This window comes from Rutilus rutilus, assembly GCF_951802725.1.
Source record: "Rutilus rutilus genome assembly, chromosome: 9".
Lineage (NCBI taxonomy): Eukaryota > Metazoa > Chordata > Actinopteri > Cypriniformes > Leuciscidae > Rutilus > Rutilus rutilus.
Window position 1 is genome coordinate 22,427,101 of NC_140223.1, and position 24,306 is coordinate 22,451,406.

Genomic DNA, 24,306 nt, shown 5'->3' on the forward strand with positions numbered 1-24,306 from the left:
ACCATAGCATATGTGAACATGCTCTATGATTCTAGTCTGACTACATCCCATCCCTGTATTCGACTGGATCCGTGGAAGCACGCACCATTTTCAAGCAATGGTATCATGTATCCTAATTCTCACATTACTAAAGCTTTGTAGTTTAAATAAAATAATCACCCATTTTATTTCCTGAGTAATGAGCTTTTCTCGAATGTGACTGGTAGAATAAACAAAGCAACTGAGTTTGATTGTTCCACATTGATTGCATTTCATGGATGGCCTGACTCAAAAGAACACAAGTGTTTTATAGTCATTTATTTTGCTCAATTTTCCCGCTTTAAATAGGAGTCAAATGTCTCAGTATCGGTTTGCCACATACCTCCACTCACACTGAGCATAGGCCTATGTATTTCAGAAGACACTGGCGCACTGCTGAGTTTTTCCACAGAAATGTGAAATTGCGTGAGGGTGGCTCTTTGTGTTCATGCAGTAGACGGCGCAGCATCACCTCGATGCGAATCTGGAATATAGAGAAGTGCTCGCCTCCGGCCCTGATGTGTTGACACAGGAGGAGTGTGAGTGTGTGACAAGAGGATACAGAGACTCTTACTGGGCACTGAGGACACTATATACTGTAAAATATGTATTCACTATGTTTGAACAAATTGTACAGATTTCAGTTTTAGTTCAGTAGTATTTTGTTCATTGGTACTAAGTTTTCAAAGCTCAAATACTGCAATAATGATAATAATAATAATAAGGTAAAATTAAATAAATATAAAAATAAAAATTACATTAAAACTACATTAAAAAAAAATAATAATAATGATGATGATAATAATAAAGTTATTTAATAACAATAATGATAAATAGTTATTGTTAATAATACATGATAATAAATTTACATAAAAAATATTCCCTAATATATTAAAAATATTTATATAAATACATGTACATATTTAATATATATTCAAATATAGACCTAAACATTTTGTTAACAACAACAATAATAATAAGGTCAAATTAAATAATAAAAAATAATAATAAAACAACATTAAAAATGAAATTAAATAATGATGATATAATAATAAATAGTTATTATTAATAATAATCATAAATAATAATCATAAATAAAATCATAATGATGATGATGATAATAGGTATTGTTAATAATAATAAAATTACATAAAAATATACCATATAAAAATATATATAAAAAAAAAATATATATATATATATATATATATATATATATAAAACAACAACAACAACAACATTAGGCTAATTATACCCTAATAATAATAATGATAATATACTGTGGTAGAATGATTGGGTGTTAGACAGAGACGAGCTGCGCATTTAGAACTACGACTATTATTTTTCACAACCCTGCGCCTATTTTTCAATGATGCTCTCGCATTTTTATCACCACCACCTCCTCCTGTCTGTGTTGTCATGTGACAAGCAGGATTTATACTTCGCTTTGCAGGAGAAAATCAAATCTCGACCAATCGCAGCTAGAGGGGGGCGTGTTAGTTCCTCCACATTTGACAGGCGCGCGCTCGGCTTCGCATGACGTCACCCGCGGCTCCGCGCTCCAGCAGCAGAAACGCGCAAAGATGCTCTGAAAGCAAGACTGCAGCATCTCCGAGTCAGAGCCTACAAAAACATCGCATCTCCTTCAAGCGCTCGTCCAGCGCTTCAACACCGTCCAGCTCTATCTGCAGGGGTTTGCCCACCTGCATGCGGGATCCGCTGTTTTTCCCTCTCGACTCTTGTACATTTCCCGTTGCTATTTATTATTCGCGCATCTTCCCAATTTTTAGCAGTGAATCTTTTGAGTTCTGCTGACCGCTGAGCCTGAGGTCTCATATTGTTTTCAGCTGGAGAGCGCCATCGCAGAGCCACGAGTGAGGACGTTTCCCACATCACTTGTTATTAATAATACCAGTAGCCTACAGCCTAAGCAAAATCGAGCCACTGGATATCGATGCGTCTTTCATTCTGTATCTAGGCTGCTACGGAGGATCGACGCACCCCAAACATTCATATCATCGTGGTTTCACATTCAGAAACAACATATCTGCGTATCGCGTGTAGGGGAATCGAGAGCGAGCCTAAAGCTTCTTTATAAAAAATGATGGCCGGTGGGGCAGTGCAGCAAAACGGGATTTTTTCCAATCCGCATCATCACAATCAACCGCCGCACATGGAGTCTGATCCCCCCGATTCCCGCAAAAGACCCCTGGAGACCCCGACGGAGGCCAGCAGCACCAAACGCACAAACACAGGAGGTAAGAGCCAACTGCTGTCTACATAGGCAACTCACTTGGCAATGAATTAGCGACTCTTCCCAAAGACAAGTGCTTTGATGTAAGTCCCAATGGCAAAGATGAAAGCAAAATCGTTCATGGCATATTCATTCATTTTCGATTTCCACGGAGCATCTCACCATCTAACGTGGTCATGCTTCACCAGACACGTGCATCTGTGATTTTAAATTCATATTTACAGTTCGCGTCCATTTTAAGTGACCCCGAATTGGTGGTTGCGTCTATTTACGCACTTACGACAGTCGTTTACCAAACGCATCCCCAAGTATTCCTAAATTAAAGGCTTATGTATGGAATAAACGGGTTGTGTATTTCTAAATATAGGCTAATATCATGAGCACGTACCCAAACATTAGAAAACATGGCTCGTTCACGCATCCTTTCTATCACCACAGATGACCTTGCTCTGGTGCCTTGAATCTATGTAGCCTATTCCTTTATTTTATTTTTCACTGAAAACTCAAATTATGCATGATAAACGATAATATAATATTTGGATGAGAAATACAAATATAGTGCTAATAATTATTATACCAATTGTATTTATGAATTTTATTACCAGTTGCAATATTTAATATAAAATGTTGCTCACAATTTGGTACACATTTGCATGCTTCACCTGCATCACTGATACTCGAAATTTCAGACTGTATTCAGTGCTTGAATGTGCACTCGATCCTTCAATATTTGACTGTAGTCTATTGTTTATAGCCTACTGGACCCATGCTTGCTTGTTTATTATGCATTCCGGCAGATGCCATAAGAAGTCTTGTGTGCACTACACATGTCTGCTAAACTGTTATGCAGACTAGTCATCGAATTAATCAGTTAAAAACAAAATAAGCTTTTACTCTTAACTGTTTTCGGCCGATTGGTAGATCTTAGTTTTTTTAGCAGATAAAAAGTGTAAAACATTGTTTTTCTGATCTGTGATGATTAAATCCCCATTAAGCAGGAAATCTTATAAATCTTATTTAGGTCTTTTTGAACTCTGTGACATTTAAGGCAGAGCATTTTGATATTAGCAATATTAACAATATCTCAACTGATTGGCTGAGGTCAATATTTGTTTTCATTAAAGGCCAACATTTTTTTAAGTGCAAGAATCTCTTATTTCACTTGCTAAAGGGTTTATTAAAAAAAAGAAACAAGTATTTGTAGTTAGAGTTATAGGGTTAATAATGGCGCATAGATGAAGTGATTGGCGGATGTTTACATGTGAAAGAATCGATGCTGAAAGCGTAATGAATTGTCAGTCATGAAGAAGCACGCTGGACCCGTGGGAGGCATAACCTGCAGATCCATTTGCTCAAATGAAAAGACTTTGATGCTTAAGAGATCTAGGCTTCACTGGAATTTATTTACCAAGGCAGATTATTCTATGGGGTTCTCACAACTATGGAAGGAACGTTTTTATATTGTCATTTCCAGGCCATTATTAATTTTTTTTAATAAAATCTTGAAATGTCATGGAAGGATAATGGAAATTTCTGTTGGTAATAATATACAATTTTGTGTTGTTATGCTTAGCTATCAAAGATCGCCTGTTAGAAATTGCTCTTTGTCCATGCAATCTCTATAAAATGATTTTTAAAAACCTTAGCCAGTTACGTAGTATAAAAGCGATTGAAATGTATTAACCAAAAGCTGTAAATCCCTGATTCTATTCAAATACTCAATTCATTTATTTCAATTTATTCAAAATAATGTATTTATATTATAGGATGAATAGGATGTATTAATATTACAAAACAGTTAACTTAATTTAGTATTGTAATATGACTATGTTTAAGCATATATATATTTATATGAATTAATCTATATTTTTTAACTTACAGGAAAATTATCAAATACAAATGCTGAAATGATTTTTTATTATTAATTTAGTGTTTTGTGTCTCTAAGAGTTGGTAAGACATGTTGATAAATATGTGGAAGGGAATTTATAATTATATTAAAAGAGTCAAATTAGTTAGATAAATATGGCACGTATTAACATACGTTTAGAGTCGACATTTACCCGTAGTTTCCGCTTTCTGGTTCATATTTAAACACCAGCAGTTAAACAGGCAGATCTTTGGCCAAGTTAGTGTGAATCTGAACCATTTATGTAGTTTATTTTTTTGGACTATATTTGAGCATAGCATGCTGCATGGATCCAGCTTAGCATGCTGAAAACGGGAAAAGCAACTGACAACAACAGTCCTACAACAATAACATTTAATGTTTTCATACATGTAGGATTAGTTTCAGATTTTGTATGACTTGCATATTGTTTGAACTTTTTTTAGCGGATTAAATCATGATGTGGCAGAAGACGAAGGATTTTATCTTAAAGGCTGCCTGGAAAGAAAGTTATAGACATTAAGATGAAAGTCAGTTGGCTTAAAAACAATAATCATTTTCCTGCCAATTGATCGTTAAGGCTTCGACTTCAAGTTAACCAAAGAGCCTCTCTCCGCGTTCCCGAGCTGTCTCATAAGATGTAATGTTCTAATTTTGTAAATGGATGAATTGGCACAGGACAGTGCTTCCATTTACAAAAGGTTGTTTTAGGGGATATATGCCCTAGCTGGACGGCGTGAGGGGACTGTGACCCTCTGAGGCCGCAAGAAAACGTGGAAATGTGTGTGTGTGTGTACAATCCTGTGTTGTTTTTACTATATAAAGACATTTTCGGATGCTGCTCGGCACCAGTGAGTAGCTTCTCTCGCTTGTGCATTTCTACCCGCAGGATGAGAAAATAGACGCAGGATCCGTCTTCGAAGGGGTCGTTACGTAAACATGATTTGCCAGCTGTGTTTGAAGATTCAGGCATTTATACGGGGGACCAATAACCGATTCTTCGCTGTCGCCCACCTAGTTCTCTCACATCCTACAATGCAATACTCCCACCACTTGTCAGATTAAGTGCACAGTTTTTTTCTACAGCAGTTTTTTGATTGGCTCAGCAGAAAATACATTTAGGGTGCGCTGCGTTGTGCTCCCCCATCATTTGTTTGTTTCGCCTCTAATCATGATTATGGGTCGAGGCAATCGTTTCTTCCTCCTTCCCGGGTCCATCTCTCCCATCCTCCATCAATAGCGGCAAGTCATTGATTATCCATGCAACCCTCAGCCTATTGATCACCGTACGATCACTTCAAAATGAAGGGGGCGCTGCTTCAGTTTTTTCTTTAATGCACTGCGTCAAAGAAAAAAAAAAAATCTCATGCAGGATGGCGAGGATTTGGGAGGGCGTTGTGAAAGGCAGCCCCACATTGGACGATTTGCTCGCCTCTCTCGGCTTGTCTGCCGTGGAATGGAGGAAGGGACCTGAGATGAATATGGATGAGATGAATGAAAGAAGCAATGCGAAAGCTTTTCTTCGAGCCTTCGCGCTTGTTAGAACAAAGCATGCTGCTTTCTCTCACGTGCGGCGGAAAGCGAGGAGTATGTTTGCAATGTTTATATCGGAAGGCATTTTGGTCAGGCAGTTGCTTGGACAGCCATGCAGGGAAAGTGGTCCTTTCATCACTCCACTAAAATTAGATGTTTGTTATGCTTAAGCAAAAATGCTGTCTAACCCAGTGATGCATTTGAAATCTAATGCAGTATAAATCTATTTGTCAAAGACTAAAAATCAAAATCAAAAAACAAAAAAATTCATTGCTTTGTGTCTGTTTTTGAAAGGCCCCCAACATAAGCTCTCAGGAACCTTCAATCCTCAAGGTAACGTTGCTTTTTCTGAACCACAGGTCGCTTGGGAGTCTCTTGCAACCAATGATTTGTATTTACACCCACTGGTTTATTATAAATAATACCCATTTGGGCTTTTTTATTAATTATTCTGACTTCTCAGTGAGTGTAATCATAGATACATGCAAGACGAGGACTTAAGATATGAAGTAAGTTTGAGGAAAGAAAAACAGCATACCAACTTGTTCTTGTTTTGTTCCCGGTGTAGCACAATGGGAGGGACTCATTTCCCTCAAAGGCACTGCTACGGATATGCGTGGAGTGTAATCCACTGATTTTTCTCAGCCAGGGCTTTTGTGTTGACAAGTGACAGGAAATATGCTTGATCCAACTCAAACTTGGGCTGTGGATGCTCCGTGTTTTAGAAGTGCCTTTTATTCTGATGTACTGATTATGGTTGATACAGGCTTGTTTAAAGGACTATTCCTAGTTCAAGTTAAACTCAATTGACAGCATTTGTGGCAATATTTTGTTATCGACTGGTTCCTAGTTTCCTTCTTTTTTTTTAAAAGAAAAGAAACAAAAATCAGTGAGGCACTTAAAATGAAAGTGAAGTCAATTTAAAAGCAGAAACATGCTTAATATAAAAGCACTTAGGCTACATGCGTTCATTATCCAGTTATTTTAGGCTTTAGACATTTCATGGCAACTAAGTTGAAAAATTGGAAATAACTGTATACATAAAAGTTTATTTAGGGGGTTTTCCCACACTAAAATCATGTTAGTACGCGTATTGTTTACCTGTGGCTAAACAGTGATTATATCTATGTTTATAGATTGGCCCTCTTTACTAATTTGTTTCTTTAAAAGAAAATTAGGAATAAGTTAATCCATTAATTTTTGTGTTAATCAACATTATGCCACAAGTGTTGTTGTTTATTGAGTTTAACTTGTATTGAACCTGGAATAATCTTTGAATTTACAGTGCCATTCAATGTAGAACAATTCAGTGCCATTGAACATTGTTATCAGGTCATAATAGTGAAAATAATTGGAAACCTGGAAGTCATTATTTTAAAGTTCATGATTACAGCATCTTGTATCTTTTATCCATGACGTAAACATTCACAATCACAAATTAGAGCAGGAGGTTTGAAGGTAGACTCTTGTCATTGACTCTGTCATGTTTCACTTTGTTTTGTTTTTCTATCTGACATTTCCACAAAGATTAATTTTCTCATTCACATTCTTTTAGAGAGATGCAACCAACCGGCCATCCATGATCCTCCATTTTCATCAGATTTTGTCGGATTTCACGGTAATGTTTAATTTTCTGCCCAAATTACGTACAGATCTTGTTATCTGCAAACCAGAGTCTACCTTTAACTCTATAATGTTTCTTTCTTTATTTTTATTTTTTCAGTGCATAACTGCCACAATGCTTTGTAATATTTTGCTGCTCATAATTAAAGTAAAATATGTAACCTTTAAAACAGCCTAATATTGTTATGAAAATGTGATGCTTGACATAATATCTTGTGTCTAATGTGCTACATTAATTAGAGTAGATAATGTCAATTATAGCCGGTCTGGATGCATCCGTGATCCAATTTATGACAGACTTTTGTTAGATGCTTTTTGAAGAGAGAATACTTATGTATGCATGATACACATTATTTATGAACCCCACGCCATATTAATCAAGGTTAAATTTAGACTCATCCAAATCAAAAGGAGGACAGTCTTAGCTCTGTGAGAAATCTGGGTCATTGCAGAAAAGCATGTATCTGTAGTGTTCTGTAGACACAGTTTGAACCGCCTATTCATAATGTGTGAAAACAACAGCAATTTTTAGTACGTGAGTGAAAAATCTAGACTTGTCCTTTAGAGCTGTTCATGAGCCTAGTTCTGAGTACATTTATTTATGTCGCAGTAAACCTCCATTATTCCCTTGTTGTTTATGTAACTCATAATCTGGTGGCATCCAGCACTAGTGTGGCTAAATATGAGACTATACTTCTTTAGTTAGAGATCCGCTTCATTACACATCCAGATCCATTGGCAATGTAATTCTAACGAGATTATCTCAAGAAGACTTAAACATTGTTAAAATCATCCCATTGCCTACTGTTAAAGGGATAGTTCACCCATAAATAAAAGAAACAATCCTGTATGACATATTTTCTTCAGTGGAACACAAAATGTGATGTTAGATATAATAAAAGTAATTGAGGACTGTGATTGTCAAGTTCCAAAATGACAAAAAAGCACCATGAAAGTATCATAAAAGTGGTTCATATAACTTCAATGCATTATATTTGAAGTCTTCTGAAGTCATAAAAGCTTTGAATGAGAAACAGTTAAGTCATTATTCATTGAAAATGGAATTTGCTTGTTTAAATTATGTCAGAATCGTTAAGAATCATTCCGTCAGAGTCAGATCTTTTCAATTATCCGTAGATCAAGTTCACAAAACCAATCTGAGTGATTCTTTCACGAATCAGATTCGAATTCAGTTCTTTAGTTCAATTCACTGAATCACTGATGCAGCCTCGTCAGTTACCAGCTCAGTGGAGGCGTCAACTGTCAGTGAATTACGAATTCAATTCCAGTCGGTTCGCCACACGAACCTGCGCACAAATCATATGGACTACTTTTATAGTGCATTGTTTTTCAAGCTCGAAATATCTCCGGTCCCCATTCATTGTAATTTACATGGAAAAGAGAGATCAGTACATTGTTCAAACTTACTCCATTGTGTTCCATGGAATAAAAGAATAAAAATCAGTTACGGGATCCCGCACATGACATACGAGTTAAAAAAAAAATCTTACTTCGTGGCCATGATATACATATTTGTCCACATTTCATGTGCAGGGCTCCGTAATTAGGTGAGTAAATAATGACAGAATTTGTATTTTTGCCTGAACTATCTCTTTAACCTTAAAACAAATCTGCTGTATTAATACTAACCCTCTCTATGATTTCCAGCTCAAAACAATCTGATCTGTGACGTCCATCTTGTTAACAGAACACTAACACTTCTCTTAATTTGGCTCACACGTAACTACAGACATGTGTCATTACTTTGTCAGTGATGCGGTTAAGTCGGGCCTTCGACCAAAACATGCCACGCATCCCCGCCGTCGTTGCTGTTGTTAGCTTGTTTGCTTGTCCAGCTGCACTCTGAGATTAATACTCCATAGTCTATATCATTTTTACCCAATCATCAGTATTAGGCTGCAACTGCATGTAGTTTAGCCTAGCCATCAGCCTAGCTTGACAAGATAAACTGCTTCTCCAGAATAACAATCTAATCTAAAGCGGCCGTCTTCTGGGAGCCGACACAGATTAATTGTGGTGGAATATTAAGCGCGTACCCAAGCGGCCCAGGCAGAGGGATACAATGTCATGTTAAAGTCACGGTGTAGGGACCATGTACTGTGCTTCTGCTGACCTGGATATGCTGCAGCCAGGTAGAGCCCAACAATAGATGAAGCACTTTACTGCCCCACCGCTGCTCCACTTTCAAGAAAACCTTTGCTGACCTTCCTCTAGAGAGGGAAGGGAAATCAGGATGTCTTGTGCTATATTTCCATGCTCTTCACTTGCTATAACTGGCTACTTCTACACATTACGATGTCTACGTTGAAATGGAGTCTACTAATACGTCTTTTGAAATTCACCCTCTCTTGCATTTATTTTGATTGACGTTTAACAAAATGTACCCTCATCCCTTTCCTACTTGCATAACTTATAATTTTCTTGTACCTGCACTGGAGTTTTTGTTCTGCTTTTGACTGCTAGCAGCCCTGCTTAACTTAAGCATTAATACTTGTGGTTCAGCTTTAATTACAACTCGTTAAGTCCACTGATCTTATTATAGTAGTCTTGTAGTTCTTTGCTGGTCTAGTATTTCAGCTTGACTTTTATTTATAGCTACCTCGTCTGATTGCCACTTAGGCAATATGTGCTTTTTCTCATAAGTCAGGCATTAAAGTGTCTAGCAAAAATGTGAATTGCTCTGTGCAGCCATAACCATGAGGTCTTCACTTCAGTTTGCCAACTTGGTAATAGTTGGATATTTCTGATCAGCATATGGTAAAGCTTTATGTCATACTTTCTTTTTTTCAGATAACAATTCGATGCTTCAGGCCATAGGAAATAAAGCTATTTAAAAATTCACTACCTGCTAAAATTTGGATGCACTTTCTCATTCTTTATTACTTTATTTTACATGTCAGAATAATAACAGTAAAGTCATTAAATCTATGATGTAGCACAAATGGAAGCATGTGAATTATGTAGAGGCCAAAAAAACAAAAAAACAAAATCAAAACGATCTTATTTTAGCTTCTTTAAAGTAGCCACCCTTTGCATAGATTACAGCTCTGCACACTCTGGGCATTCAACCAAATTCATGAGGTGCCACCTGGGATGCTTTTTAAACTGTATATATTATTAAAGAAGTTCCCATGTATCCTAGGCACTTGTTGACGGCCTTTCCCTTCACTCTCCCTGCTAAAATTCATCCAGACATAATTTATATTTGTCTACAAAACTGATTGCAGGCATTTAAGCGCATGCAGTTTTTAAATCTCAAATTTAAAAGTAAATGTCAGATTACATAAAGTTTAAATCCATTGCAAATATTTATTATTATTGTAAATGTCAGATTAATGTTTAAAAAATGCTAAAAGTTATTGCAAATATTTATTATTATTGTTATTATTATTAGTAGTAGTAGTTAGGAGGAGGAGGTATTGTAAATGTTAGAATAAAGGAAAAGTTTTGCAAATTGATATTTGTTTGTTTTGTATACTTGTTTGTTTATTATTATTGTACGTGCCAGATTTTGGTAAATCTATTGCGGAGTTAATTTTTTTTCTCTTTCTCTTTTTCCAGAGGAAGGCGAATATTTCTTAAAGGTGCTGATTCCAAGCTACGCCGCAGGCTCCATCATTGGCAAGGGTGGTCAGACTATTGTCCAGCTACAGAAAGAGACAGGGGCCACCATCAAGCTGTCCAAATCCAAAGACTTCTACCCGGGTAAGTCTCCTAATTCCAGAAAGCCTTGAAGGGAACCCTCATCAGCCTCCTCTTGTTTACTGCTCTACTCTACCATCCAGTCATTAAACGGCACACATTTTGAAGCACCTGGATTGCTTTATATCTTAATTCATCTATGCCATCAGTCTATGCTAATACATTACCAAAGGTACCTCGTTCCCAAAGTCACTGCGACTCGTGCTTAATGAGAATCATATGGGACGCTGTCACCTTTGGGCTTGCGGCCACACCATATGGCCTTTATCGGAGCTCAGGTTGCACATAGTGCCAGATCAAGTGAGGACAATGAGCTGAGAGACTCAGAATGGAGTTCAGTGCTCAAATGAATGCCGATACAATGTCTGAATGCTCCTTTTCTAGCACTGTTAATATTTAGAGAGAAGAAGAGAGATGTTTTGTGTCTGTGTGTGTTGGAATTCTTTCAGATGTTTTTAGGGATGGGGTGACAGAGGAAACGAGAAGTGGTGGGGGGCTTCTGGGCTCTTACTTAAAAGGGCTTTGTGCGATTTGCTCATCCTCCCATCGTTGGCATGTCCAACAGGGCACCTCTGTCCCTTTTCCCTTGGGATGTAGAGCACAGAGCGATGGCCAGCCATGGCAGATGCCAAATGCAAGACACCTCCTACCCACCCCCCCCTTTTCATTGGTTTTGGCAACCTTGAGTGCTCCAATGTCTAGAGCGGGGGGTTGTGATGGCTACTGAATTCAGCGAGAAGTTGCCGGTGCTGTGCTAGGTTGTTCGAGTGCTTAATGGGGGGTTCTTCCTCTCCAGTGAAGGGGGCATCTGTATGGAAATTAGCTTGAGCTTTTCCTTGGGTGCGAGTCAAAAGATCCACCTGCTGTGTTGCTCTCAGGGTGGGGAAGGAGGGAACTCTTTCCCTTTTCAGGAGAGAAGTGTCCGGTATAACTAAATCACTAAACTGTTTTAGGAAGCACATCACATCTCTGAAGACATCATCTGTGATAGAAGCCGCACTGGCATTTAATTTTGGACAAAGCAGCGCTGGCCAGAGACATCCATTATTTCTGCAGAATGAATTTATTAGTTGTCTTCGCTCCAAGTATAACTCCTGCTGCATTTTATTGGGAAACAGCCATATTTGACAACAACCTTGCATCTGTAAAGAACACTGTTCCATCTTAAAGACACCACAAGAGACTGCTAAATTAAATGTAGTTTCAAATGTTGTCGTTTTTATCAATTAGCAATGCATGCAAACGCAGAACATAAAACTGGATGTTACAGTTTCAGTTCACACAAAAATGAAAATTCTGTCATTATTTACACACCCTCATGTCTTTCCAAACCTCAATTACTTTCTTTCTTCTGCGGAATACACTTCAGAACTATTTTCAAAAATGTCTGTGTGTGTGTTGGGGTCTAATGTTGTTTTGGATCCCATTGACTTTCATTTTATGATCAAAAATATATATATTTTTGTGTTCCATTGAAGAAAGAAAATCATTCAGGTTTGGAGCAACGTGATGGTGAACAAATAATAACAGAATTTTCATTTTTGGGTAAACTACAAATTTGATTTATGTAACCCTAAATGTATTATGTTGTCATTTTTATTAAATAGCATGCAAATTTATGCAAATGCATAAATAGGATGTTAGACTAAGTATCCACTACTTAAAAGGATAGTTCACACAACAATGAAATTACCCTTATATTTATCCAAATCTGTATGACTTTCTGTTTTCTGTGGACCATTAAAAGATTATTTTATTAAAATGTGTCCATACAAAGAACATCAATGGGTCCAATGCTATTTTGGACCCCACTGACCTTCATTGTATGGACAAAAACAGTTAAAAACATTCCTCAAAATATGTTCTATTCTTATGTTCTTTTGTTATCCACAAAAAAACCCAAAAAATCATACAGCTTACAGAAAAAACAGCACGAAGGTGAACAAATGATCACAGAATTTTCCTTTTTGGGTTAATTGCTCAAAAAAATACTTTGAATTTAAAGGCTTATGTTCCACAGTAATTTGCATGAAAGAAAACTGCTCTAAAAGTCACATTTTAATGCACAAGACTCGCTCGATTTTTCTCACAGCATTTTCAGATATGAGTCCAGAGAGTTGCATCATCCTTTTTTTTTTTTCTTTATGATTGGCCAGCGCTCTCTCTGGTTTCCTGACCGTGTGTACATTCTGACTTTTCCATGTCCAAGTCACTGATCCCCATCCAGCCTCTGTCCCTTTCAGCAGTATGTAGCACAATATTAAAGCTCGCTCCTAATCTAGCACCGTGATTGCAGTTTTCAGTGTTTAATACCCAGAGAGCCATGCTGCCCTCCCCCACACATTATCAACATTACTGATTTCTCTGCTGTGTAATCTGCTTAAGACCTAAGCTTTGTGGCCAAAAGATGAAAAGCCGCAATATTACAAATCTAGGGGTAGAAATTTGATTTCTGTGTGTGTTTATATTATTTGTTTTTGCTCCCTTTCTTCAGCCTCATTCAGTTTACGTTTTTATTTACGATGACCTTAGTGTTGCTTAGTTTAATTCAAGCTGAGTTATCTTGTGAAAAAGAATTAAACTTTAGATTTCTTTTACAAAGAGTACTTAGTACGGAAATAACGTACTTTTAAAATAATTTACCCAAGTGAAAACTGAATGCAATATTTACAGACACTTGACTGCATGTTATTTGCAGTTAAATGAATGTCTTAAACATTTAAATTTAAATTAAATGCAATTAATTCAAGAGTACATTTTGACACCTAATTATGACTTACATTAGTATATCTTTGTATATAAATTCATAATTATTTTTTGAATATCACGGTATTACCACCACAGAATGTTTGCTAACACTTAAGGTTTATGATAGAGTTAGCCTTTATTACTACTAAATTAGCAAATGTTAGCAAGTAATTATGTGACTTTTGTTTGTGTCTTGGATTCGGCCTGTGGAAGACGAATAAACTTAAAAGATTCACACTCGAGGAGTGTTATGTTTAGAAGGTGAAGTCGCTCACTATGCTAGTTGCTCACTATGCTACTTCAAATTGTCAACTCCTAAAATGTCAATAGGCCTATGTCTTAAAGCTTGCGCGTTCTAATTAATGATTCAACACATTTTAGTGCTTGTTAATCAGTCTGTCTGTAAACTCCATTAGTGCTATGTGCTAGCCTACATGCTAATTGTCTTTAGCATGTAAAAGAGCCATTGTCAGAGGCGGCGGGATAGTCGGCATCTGGGCTGTGGAGGAGAGACGAGGTACCCTTAATCCCTGTGGCTTTGTTTTCTTTTTCAGGCACGTGACGTCATCTTCTGTGGCCGCTAGCCCTCAGTGCCAGCCAGTGCCTGAGACTCACACAGTCAAACCGTCTTATACAAAAGAGCCTTGCTTTCCAGAGCCAGTTTGACCCGAGTCTCATCATAGACAGAGCGATATAGAGAGAAACACTTAGCGAGGGGGATGATGGGAGTGATGGCGCAGACAGTGATCTTGAAAATGATGAAGATGCTAGGACATCAAAGTACATTTGTGATATAATTAGCATGTTGCCCACTTAGCCTGCTGACGCTTCTAATTAGGTATGACTAGACCTTTTTCAGGGATCATCAGGAAGATCTTTAGAATATGACTTCTATCTTTCTTTCTTTCTTTCTTTCTTTCTTTCTTTCTTTCTTTCTTTCTTTCTTTCTTTCTTTCTTTCTTTCTTTCTTTCTTTCTTTCTTTCTTTCTTTCTTTCTTTCTTTCTTGTATTAAATGGCAACTTCATCATAACAAACATAATTTTACAAATATATTTAAATACAAGACATACAACTAACTGCATTTAATATATATTCAAATTCTAATACATTTTTATTGAATTTCACATAATTAAGTGTCCGAAAAGTATATTCTTTAAGGTATGTTATTTAAGTAATCTTTTTTTTTGTAGAAAAGCTAATGTGTAGATCTATTTTTACAAAGGTATCTTCCTGGGTACCCCCTCTCTTTCATTTCTCTTTCCTCTTGGGTGTTGTACTTTTGCTGTAATGTGTAGCTTTTCCGTCAGATGTAATAAAAAACCTCAGAGGGACTTGCCATTAATAGAACACTGCAAATTTATTCCAGGGATCAATTTTTGCATCATGGGATTGGTGCCGTGTCCTTTACTCCACCCTCCCCCCTCGGCCGGCCACCATCTCTAGTGCATCTCTATGAGGCTTCAGTACAAATACTATTGATCGATCCTGCCACTGCAAATAGACAGGATAAAGGATAAAATTCACCATGAGAACTGAAGAGAATAGCAGGTGCCTTCCCTTCAATTTTCAAAAGCCAATCTCCTTCCACCCAGGAAGTACACTGACTAAATCATTTTGATAATTTTAACCTCGATTCAATAGCGTCGAGAGGGGATGTGTGTAACAGAACATTAAAGTCCGATCTTTCGCATTACTGGCTCAGAAAGACTGAGGCTTACCTGCAGACCCACACTTAAAAAAATGAAAACTCTGTCATTATTTACCTACCGGTCATGTCGCTCCAAACCTGTATGATGTTCTATCTTCTGAGGAACACAAAAAAAGATAATTGAATGAACATTGGGAAGTTAAAAAAAAACTATTGACAAAAAACACATTCTTGAAAATATCTTCTTTTGTGTTCCGTAGAAGAAAGCCAGTCATATAGTGGCCTACCGATATGCTGACCGATATTTTACTTTTTTTATTTATTTATTTGTTTATTTTTTAATCACATTGGCCAATACATTTGTCTGGATGAACTGAGACTTATTTTAACAGAGCTAACAAGATGCACAGGATTTTCCATTCTCCATCTTCATTAGTTTACTAGAATCAAGAGGTTACTATCTAAAATGTAAATCTTATCTATTTTCTTTTTTATTCAAATATATTTTAAATATAATTAATCTTTAAATTATTTCTAATTTTGTAAATATATTGTAAAATAAATATACATTTAGTTGCAACATTTGTTATTTACTATCTTTATATTAAATGGTGTGATATAATATATATCGGATTTATATCGGATGGCCGATATGATATAGATCATATCATATGATATCGGCATATTACTTAAAAAAAATATATATATTGGTTGACTACTACTGATTGATGATTATATAGGTTTGGAACAAGACAGAATTTTAATTTTTGGGTAAACTATTACTTTAATCTTTTTCTTCTGAATTTCAGCACCAATTTTGACTGATTGACTACTGAATTGACTTCAAATTTGTTTAAAATATGTTAGAATCATCATATCAGTCAAAAAATGTGAAATACACACAGCTTTCTGAATATCAACCTATTCAGATCCTCCACCGGGCAGCGACTGCATACGGTCCTGCTCGTCCGGAGCCAGTATTTCGCATAGCGCTTGTTATATTAGACATTTTCATCATGCAACTTGTTTGGATTGTTTTTAATAGTCTCTCATGGAAACGGTAAAAACAAATGAGTTGATGTCAGTTCTAGAAACTGAAGCCAGTTATGAGATAACGGTAAACCATTTTGTAGATCTGAGAGCCTTTAATCCAGCATTCCTGTAGGTCTCAGCGGCGTTCCCTGTCTGTCATCCCTCAGACTGTGCATCATTAGACCAGGCACCGAGTGGGCGAGAGCTTATGGGCACAGAGCTTAGGACCTCAATAACTGTCCCATGCTTGGGCGATGTGCGGAATAGTGGATTCTGACAAAAATATCCCTCCAAATGTTTGACCCATCTGTAAGTCCTTCCCATGGTCTAGATAATAACCTCTGACACTGAGCTTACCGCCTGACACTCCTGTCATTTCTCATATTAGACTCGAAGTTGTGAGTGTTTGTGTCTCTGTCAGAGTATATCAAGGGATTTTATATATTTATGACGGTGCAGTTATGTCTGGTCCCTCCGAAACATTAGGACAAAAAGATGCAGACATGGAAAGAAGTTGAGAGGGGAATGACACAGTGAAGGGGGAGGAGTGATTGAATATGTAATTGTTTGAATGGTCAATGATGGGTCTAAAACTGTGTAGGACAAAGAGGAGTGGTGGGCCACTCATAATGACAATAGAAGCTTTTGACATTGTTGACGACACAGCTCCTCAAGTTTGGGGGGAGGTGCAGGCACGCAGGCTGGTCTCCCATCTGCCTGAGGAGGTGTTAGTGTGTGTGTGTGTGATGATGCGGAGACAAAAAACAAGAGTGTATAGGAGACTGGCAAAAGTGAGAGTGCTGTGCACCGTGTAAATCTCAGTTGACTGAATTTGTTTAACACGATGTACATATAGCGGTTTTTAATTGCTGATTTTGAGATTAACAGCATTATTATTGTTCAGAGCCTTAAATTATATATAAAAAATGTTATTTATTTATAGTATATATCCATAAGGTTTATTTTTATATAAATGTATTTATTAGATCATTATAATATAATATATAATTCATTTCGGAATACAAATCTCAACATATAATTGCCATCATTAAATGATTATGCATACATCAGCATCTTATCAGACATCGACCAGCAAGCTCTTTAGATATCAGTCTCTGAAAACTGACTAATGCTGTAAAATAAATAGTTATCAATCATATTGAATAGCAAATATCTGTTAACTCATAGCAGTGGTAGTAGTTGTATTGAACAAGTCCCTTTTTATGTAGAAATGCATCCAGGGTGTCAGTGGGAGTCCTGACGTGTTACATAAGTGGGCCTGTCTCTGTGCTTTTGTCTGAGTCTGTCAGTGGTGTAGAGATGATGAATGTGTCAGTGGGAGACAGCCATCCTCTTCTCTCGCTGCGTTCACTCTGTCATCTGCTGCACATTTTATGATGAGCTCATCAGTAAAAGCCAACCCCCCACGCTCAAAGCTCAGCAATGCAGGAGCTTAACAGATTTGATCTATATGCATGGATATGCTTATATGGAAGCTTACGTGCAACTTTTGGTAAAAGTGAGTCGCTTTGGATAAAATCATTTATAAATGTAATGTAAATGTATATCGATTTGGATAAGTGGATATATTTTTTGGCACGAGTACAGGAAATTGATTTAGTGATACTATATATATGTAAGGCTTGTAAATTTTACTTTTTTTTTCTTCTCAAATGTGTAATACTTTAATTTTCGAATACCATTTTGTTTTTTGCGTTACATTGGTACACAAGTCCCTCCTTTGTTATTGTAAACAAAAGCTTTAAATTATTCAAATAAATGGTAAACAATCTAAAAACAGCATTCGATTTTCCAGCCTTGTCTAGATTGTGACTCTCATGTCTTATAGCTGCACGCAAGGTGCACAGGATCTGTCCCACGAAGGTGGGACCTCTCCTGGGGTTTGGTGCAGAGCTGACGGGGCCGACACCCCCCATCCCCCTTTGTCACAGACACGCCCTCCTCCCTACGGGTTCTCACTCCCCCCTTAGAGACAAAGCATGCTTTGTTAGTCTCTACACTTGGTTGCCTCAGAGATGGGAATTAAAGTGACGGCTCTAGAGGCAAGAGGTTCCCCTCTACCATCATCATTATAGCCGTCTTTCTCTGTTTCCCCAGCTACAGCAGGCAGGTAGACAGGCGACAAAGATGTCTCTCGCTTCTGTGCCGATGTTTGCCTCTGGGCTTAGGGCGAGACAGAAGCGTGGTCTGAGAGAGAGAGAGAGAGAGAGAGTCAGCCGCAGTAAGGATGGATACTCTTGCAGTCCAGTCACGTAGAGAAGCCTTAGACTCCGGCAGCCAATCGCATAATGGCATGGCCTCCATTTTGAAGTTCCCGCGAAGGAAAAAAAAGCGGTGGCAGATGTCCTGTTGCTCTCACTGGCTGATTAAAGCGTAACGCAAACACATGTGAACACATGTACCTTTAAAATCATTTTAATAATTTTTGTTGTAGCATTGATATATATATATATATATTAAGAATATAATATATATTCTTGGAATTTACTTGACCAAAAATACTATATTCAACAAGGTTCTCGGTTGATTTCTGAACTAAAATAATATAAATATTCTCAAAATTGCCAATAAAATAATTATAAATATGCAAATAATTTTGAGTGGCATTAAGATTAATATATAATTAATAAAAACAAATATTCTGACACTTAATCAACAGAATAATTATTCAGAAGCCATCTTTAATCAAAACTCAAACATCACCATGTTAATAAAGCCATTTGATTAATAATCTTTTTTTTCACTGAAGCACAATCAAAAGACACAAAAGCCTCCAGCACATTTCTTTAATCGTAGATCCACCATCATGACACCTGGCTTTCCGGTTGCTGTGGCATGCCCTCCCATTGCATAATGAGGTTATAAGTGCAAAATCATTTAATGCCTGTGTCCTGCATTTGGGGCAATTTAGCATTTGTGCTGAGACATTTGGGGCTTAAATGAGAAAAGCCCCTTACATAAGATTAGGACAATGGAAAGCTGCATTGTGTAGAATAGGGGGGCACCTTTCCTCTAAAACGGAAGGTGGTGAGGGATGACAAAGAAGAGTATTGAGTGTTGGCGGTGGGTTTCTTTTTGGAGCAGATCCAGCCTCTTCGCAGAGGGGACAAAGCTCCCCCTCTGTGCCTCAACAGAGCCTCTAAAGGCACAGAGTTCCGCAGCTGCCTCCCACTCCGCCCATTTGCCTCCCAAAATCTCTAATCCCCACTGAATGACCCCCCAAACTCCCTTTCCCTCTCTCATACACTCTCTACCACCTTGAGCCCACCAGACTAGTGATTCATTTCTCCTTCGTCCCCCGTCAGCTGTCGGAACGTTCCCTTCAACACACCGGCTGTATGCTCGTATTAATTGCAACAGATCGGCCACGGCTAATTATCTTTGACCCCTTTAGTCTTGTAGGAGTAGTGTGTGTCTATGCGTCAACTATGGGTTAGAGAGGATACAATTGGGAATTTGCATGCACAGATATCTACATGCAAGACTGCTATTTGATATATATCCAGAGATATTATACAGCCTATCTGATCATCTTTGGCACTAACGCATAGGTTGCTAGAGCTGTTTGTGGGTCAGCTTTGGATCTGGGGAGAACAGTTGTCCCTTAAGGGGACCTCTTGAGATGGTCATGTGATCATGGCCTTCTAGAATTATGTAGCATGAGGACTGGGATGGGTGCTGCCTATTGACATCAACCAATTGTCACTTTGATTTGATACCTTTTGTTGTTCTGAAGATACAGCTGTGTCTGTTATTTTTGCCATCAACAAAGAAATCATAAAAAAGAAGTAAATTATATATAGTTATATAATTATATAGTTAAAAATATGAAATATATTTGATTGTTTTATATGTAATTGTTTATAATCATCACACATCATTGACAAAAGAAAAAAAATAATATATATATATATATGTATATATGTGTGTGTGTGTGTGTGTGTATATAAAATTAAATATTTTTTTCCTTTTGTCAATGATATCCTATATCCAATGATAGCCTATATATATGTATATATATATATATATATATGTAAAATCAATGACAAAAGTAAATATATATGCAAATGTATCAGTGTTTTTTCTTTTTCTTTTTTTTGTTGTAATTTCTAGACTAAAGTCAAGTGAAACAAAGAGGCAGATTATAGTTTGCTATTCTTGTTGCAACCAGGCTGTATGATGTTGCCTTTTCAGTCACATGAAACCTTCGACCGCAGACACAAAGGAGATTGCTAATTGCTATTTTGCTGATTGCTAATTGCTATTTGCTTCTCAGCTATCGCCAAAGCCAAATGTTCCCCAAAGCATTTAGTTGATGCACCACTTGGGCTTTCCCTAAAAAACTTCAAGCAAATAAGCAAGGATAAAACACATTAAAAAGATTCCTGTTTGTCTTTAACTACTAACCTCTCAGTTTTCATGTCAAAACTGGAAGCAGAGGAGGGGGGAGATCCACACGTGCACTGAAGACTTCACAATCAGTGCTTTCAACCTTCGTACCCACTGTTTCACCTCCCTTGCCCACGCAGGGCAGGTGCAGGCAGAGGGGGCAGAGTTTCAGAGCCTCCTTTGTCATGAAATGTTAGCACTTTACTGCACAGGGTTTGGCTGGCCAGTGCCAGGAGCTCTATGCCAAATTTCAGGAAGGAGGATGAAAGCCAAGTCAATTGTGAAGACACCCACACCCTTTAACCGAAGAAACAAGCGTAATGCTTCTGTGTTCCTAACGGGGAGCTTCTTCATTCGGAGTGGCATTTGCTAACTCCTGAAAATCCCTCAGCAGAGCTGAATAATGGCTCTGGTTACGTATGCATTTTGGCAGCCGCAGCTAAATGAAACTTTTCCTGACAGGCAGTGCTGATCACGTCCTTTTAGACATGAGCTGTAGGTTTACCTAAGGCGGCCTAAAGGGGCTTTGGAGCTGAATCCTAATTGTACAGCAAGTAAAGTGACTCTCGGTTGTGTCTATAGAGCTGCACTAGCTGACTGTCGTAATAGTGACCTGAGGCAGTGTCATGATCGTCTGTGCTGTAGGGTTGTGCATTGTTCACAGTTAAATTGAGAATGCCTTTTAAATTCTTGTTTATTTTCTAAATTTCACTGTAAAAAGTGAACAGTTGGATCAACTTAAAAAAATTAAAAATATCGTGAAAAGCGTGATAATTTAAGTTGAGAAAACTTAATTTCTTTAGGTGTTACCAATTGAAGTAATTTTTTTAAGTTGATCCAACTGTTCACTTTTTACAGTGTTGAATTGTCTTGAAATTGAGGTAGCAAACAGGATGCACAATTGCAGTTCAAACCCAAATGTAAGGAAGTAGGTTTAAAAAGAACTGAAATTGAAAGAAATTCATATAACACATTTTTAAGGAGAAAAGCAAAATGAGACAATTGCAATAAATTTCAATTTTGAATTGCAAATTAATTTGAACTGCAATAGAGTGCAACAGCTGGGTTCCGGAAGTAAAAATGCCATTAATTTTCTCCAAAGGGGAATCGATATTTTACAATAATTTATAAACTATTAAAGACAGACCCACTATGAGTTACGAGGTTGTTAATTAATGGTATACGCTTTTGTTGAAGTCATGTATTTTTTAAATAATTGTTTAACAGCTGGCATCCTGGCGAGAAACTACATTACCCATGTTTCTGCAAAGAAATCTCTTCTGATTAGAGAATAGATCAAATCACACCAAGGCTGCATCAGAAATCGCATACTTCCCTATACTATATAGTAGGCGAAAAACAGTATATGACAAATTAAGTATGTCCGAATTCATAGTACTCACAACAGAGTTGGCAGAAAGTACCCGGATGATCTGCTTTTTCAAACCAGTATATATATACAGTATATATTTATATTTATCCATCATTTTTTATTTGATTTCCATTCACAATGCTTCATGGGATTGTAGTTCTTTCCCTCATTGAAGCTGTTAAATACACATTCGTGTACCTTTGTCTCTTCAATTACTTTTTTGCTTCAAATCAAAGTTTGTTGTGTTGTGATTCACCTCGTAACTGGTAGGTTTGGTTCATGACCTTATCTCTTTAACGAAGACTTTAAAAAAAATCCCTAATGTAATGGGATCCCTAATGGGAAAAATTAATGTAAAGAATACCGGAACTGTTCTCTGTTCTGTTCCGGAACTGTTCTGTTCTCTTCTGGTCATTCCAGGTCAAATTTCAGTTCAGCTTCTTGTGCGGTGTAGCCAATTCAGTTCAGATTTAGATTTCGATTTGAAAAGGAGCCAATTCTTCAATTCAACCCAACCGACATTTGAGAAGTGACGTGGCTGCTTCTTGGACCACCAGCTCTGTATTACACAAACGTCTTCTGTCTGCACATCTGCATGCACATGCGAGATCCATTCATATGTTGGCAATTGCATTCAGTGCATGTTCATTTCAAGCACTCTTTATTTCTGCGCGCCTGTCAGTATATTCTCATGGTGCTGAGAGCCTTAAAAGGCGGTGGGGGTGTCTCATTTTCAGGTCGACTTCTCCGGCCTTGCTTGGCTCCTTAACCCCATTGCCTCACTCGAATTCCAGCTGTACGAAATGGGGAACAGATTGTGTGCATGATGTAAAACGGCAGGCATTCTCCCGTTGCTATGGATAAGGTCAACTGTTGAGTAAACTCAAGCAGATTAATACACATTATGAAAAGTAGAAAACTGAAAACATGGCACTGGAGAATAAAAGCTCTTCTAGTGGTCTCTTGCAGCAGACAAATAAATAAATAAATAAATAAAAGAAGTTAGTGGTAAAGGGTTGCGATAAGGAGTGGGCTGGAAACTGAATCTTGGCTCAGGGTTCGGAGACACTGAAAGCGCTGATAAAGAACCAGAGCAGAAAGCTGGCCCTGGACCTTCAGGCCTCGGCGCCTCAATCGGCTCGGAAGAGATGACTCACAGGCCAGTGGAGGAGGCCCAGACCGGAGAGGACTCTCAGCAATTAGCAGTGCTTGGACATGACAGCGTTGGGGGAAGCGGCAGCAGGTTTGGATGGTCTTGTTGTAGGTTGTTTGGGGCAGCCATGCCAGCTGACTCAATCTGCCTATCGTTCAGACGGGCAATGTTTAGACATCTTTGATGGACAGCAGGCAAGCCGAGACAGGTGTGTGTTGGGCTCCGAGCACTTGTGTGGAACCCAATACCTCCGCAGGGAGATGCGCTCAACGAGCTGAGGACACGGAGTATGTGGACGGGAAAAGCATTTAAATGCAGATTTAAGAAGGAAGTGTTTTGAGAGTCGCAAACAGGCTATGCTATGTTAGCATTCTGGTATTGTAATAATAATGCCACGTTTTCCTGTTGCTCACCATAATCTTACTCTGTTAGCTTTTCTAATTCGATTTTTCTGATCCCGTAAACTTAATCCTCCTCCACTCTCATTAACTTGCACTTTATGGTTAGCAAAATGGACTAATGTTTCTAGTTCAAAGATACTTGGTTCAAAATTCAACTCATTTTGCAAATGGAGCTCTCTTTGTTTGGTGCTTTCATATAGTCTCTCTCATATTATAAGGCACAGTGTTCATTTTCCAAGTTACAGTCCCAGTTACACATTAGCAGCATACACCTAGTTGTTTTTCCTTCCAATTTTTGTCCTTAGATGATCATGTACCTGATTATGGAAACATTGCAAATTAGAAATATTTGAAAGGCACAAAAATCTGTAAATAGACAAAACAGAGGGACTGATGGACATTTACCAAGCGCCCCGAGAGTTTTGCGCCTCCTAACTGGAATGTGAAAAGCATTGTGACACAACCTCTCCATTATCTTGCTCAGTTTTCTCCTCTCTGCAGCT

The 24,306-nt window shown here is 37.7% G+C and overlaps 1 protein-coding gene across 2 annotated transcripts in view; it reads left to right on the top strand.

Moving 5' to 3' along the window:
- Nucleotides 1-1,467: 1,467 nt before the first annotated feature.
- The window catches only part of nova2 (NOVA alternative splicing regulator 2), a 46,301-nt gene continuing 23,462 nt past the window's right edge, over nucleotides 1,468-24,306 (top strand). Inside the window, exons 1-3 of one of the 2 annotated variants that reach the window (XM_084419520.1) lie at nucleotides 1,596-2,276; nucleotides 7,248-7,310; nucleotides 10,898-11,041. In XM_084419520.1, coding sequence (XP_084275646.1) covers nucleotides 2,120-2,276; nucleotides 7,248-7,310; nucleotides 10,898-11,041 — 364 coding nt within the window. In that variant the 5' untranslated portion in view covers nucleotides 1,596-2,119. Of the gene's footprint in view, nucleotides 2,277-7,247; nucleotides 7,311-10,897; nucleotides 11,042-24,306 lie in introns of both variants that reach the window. The other variant, XM_084419521.1, reaches the window with a different exon arrangement.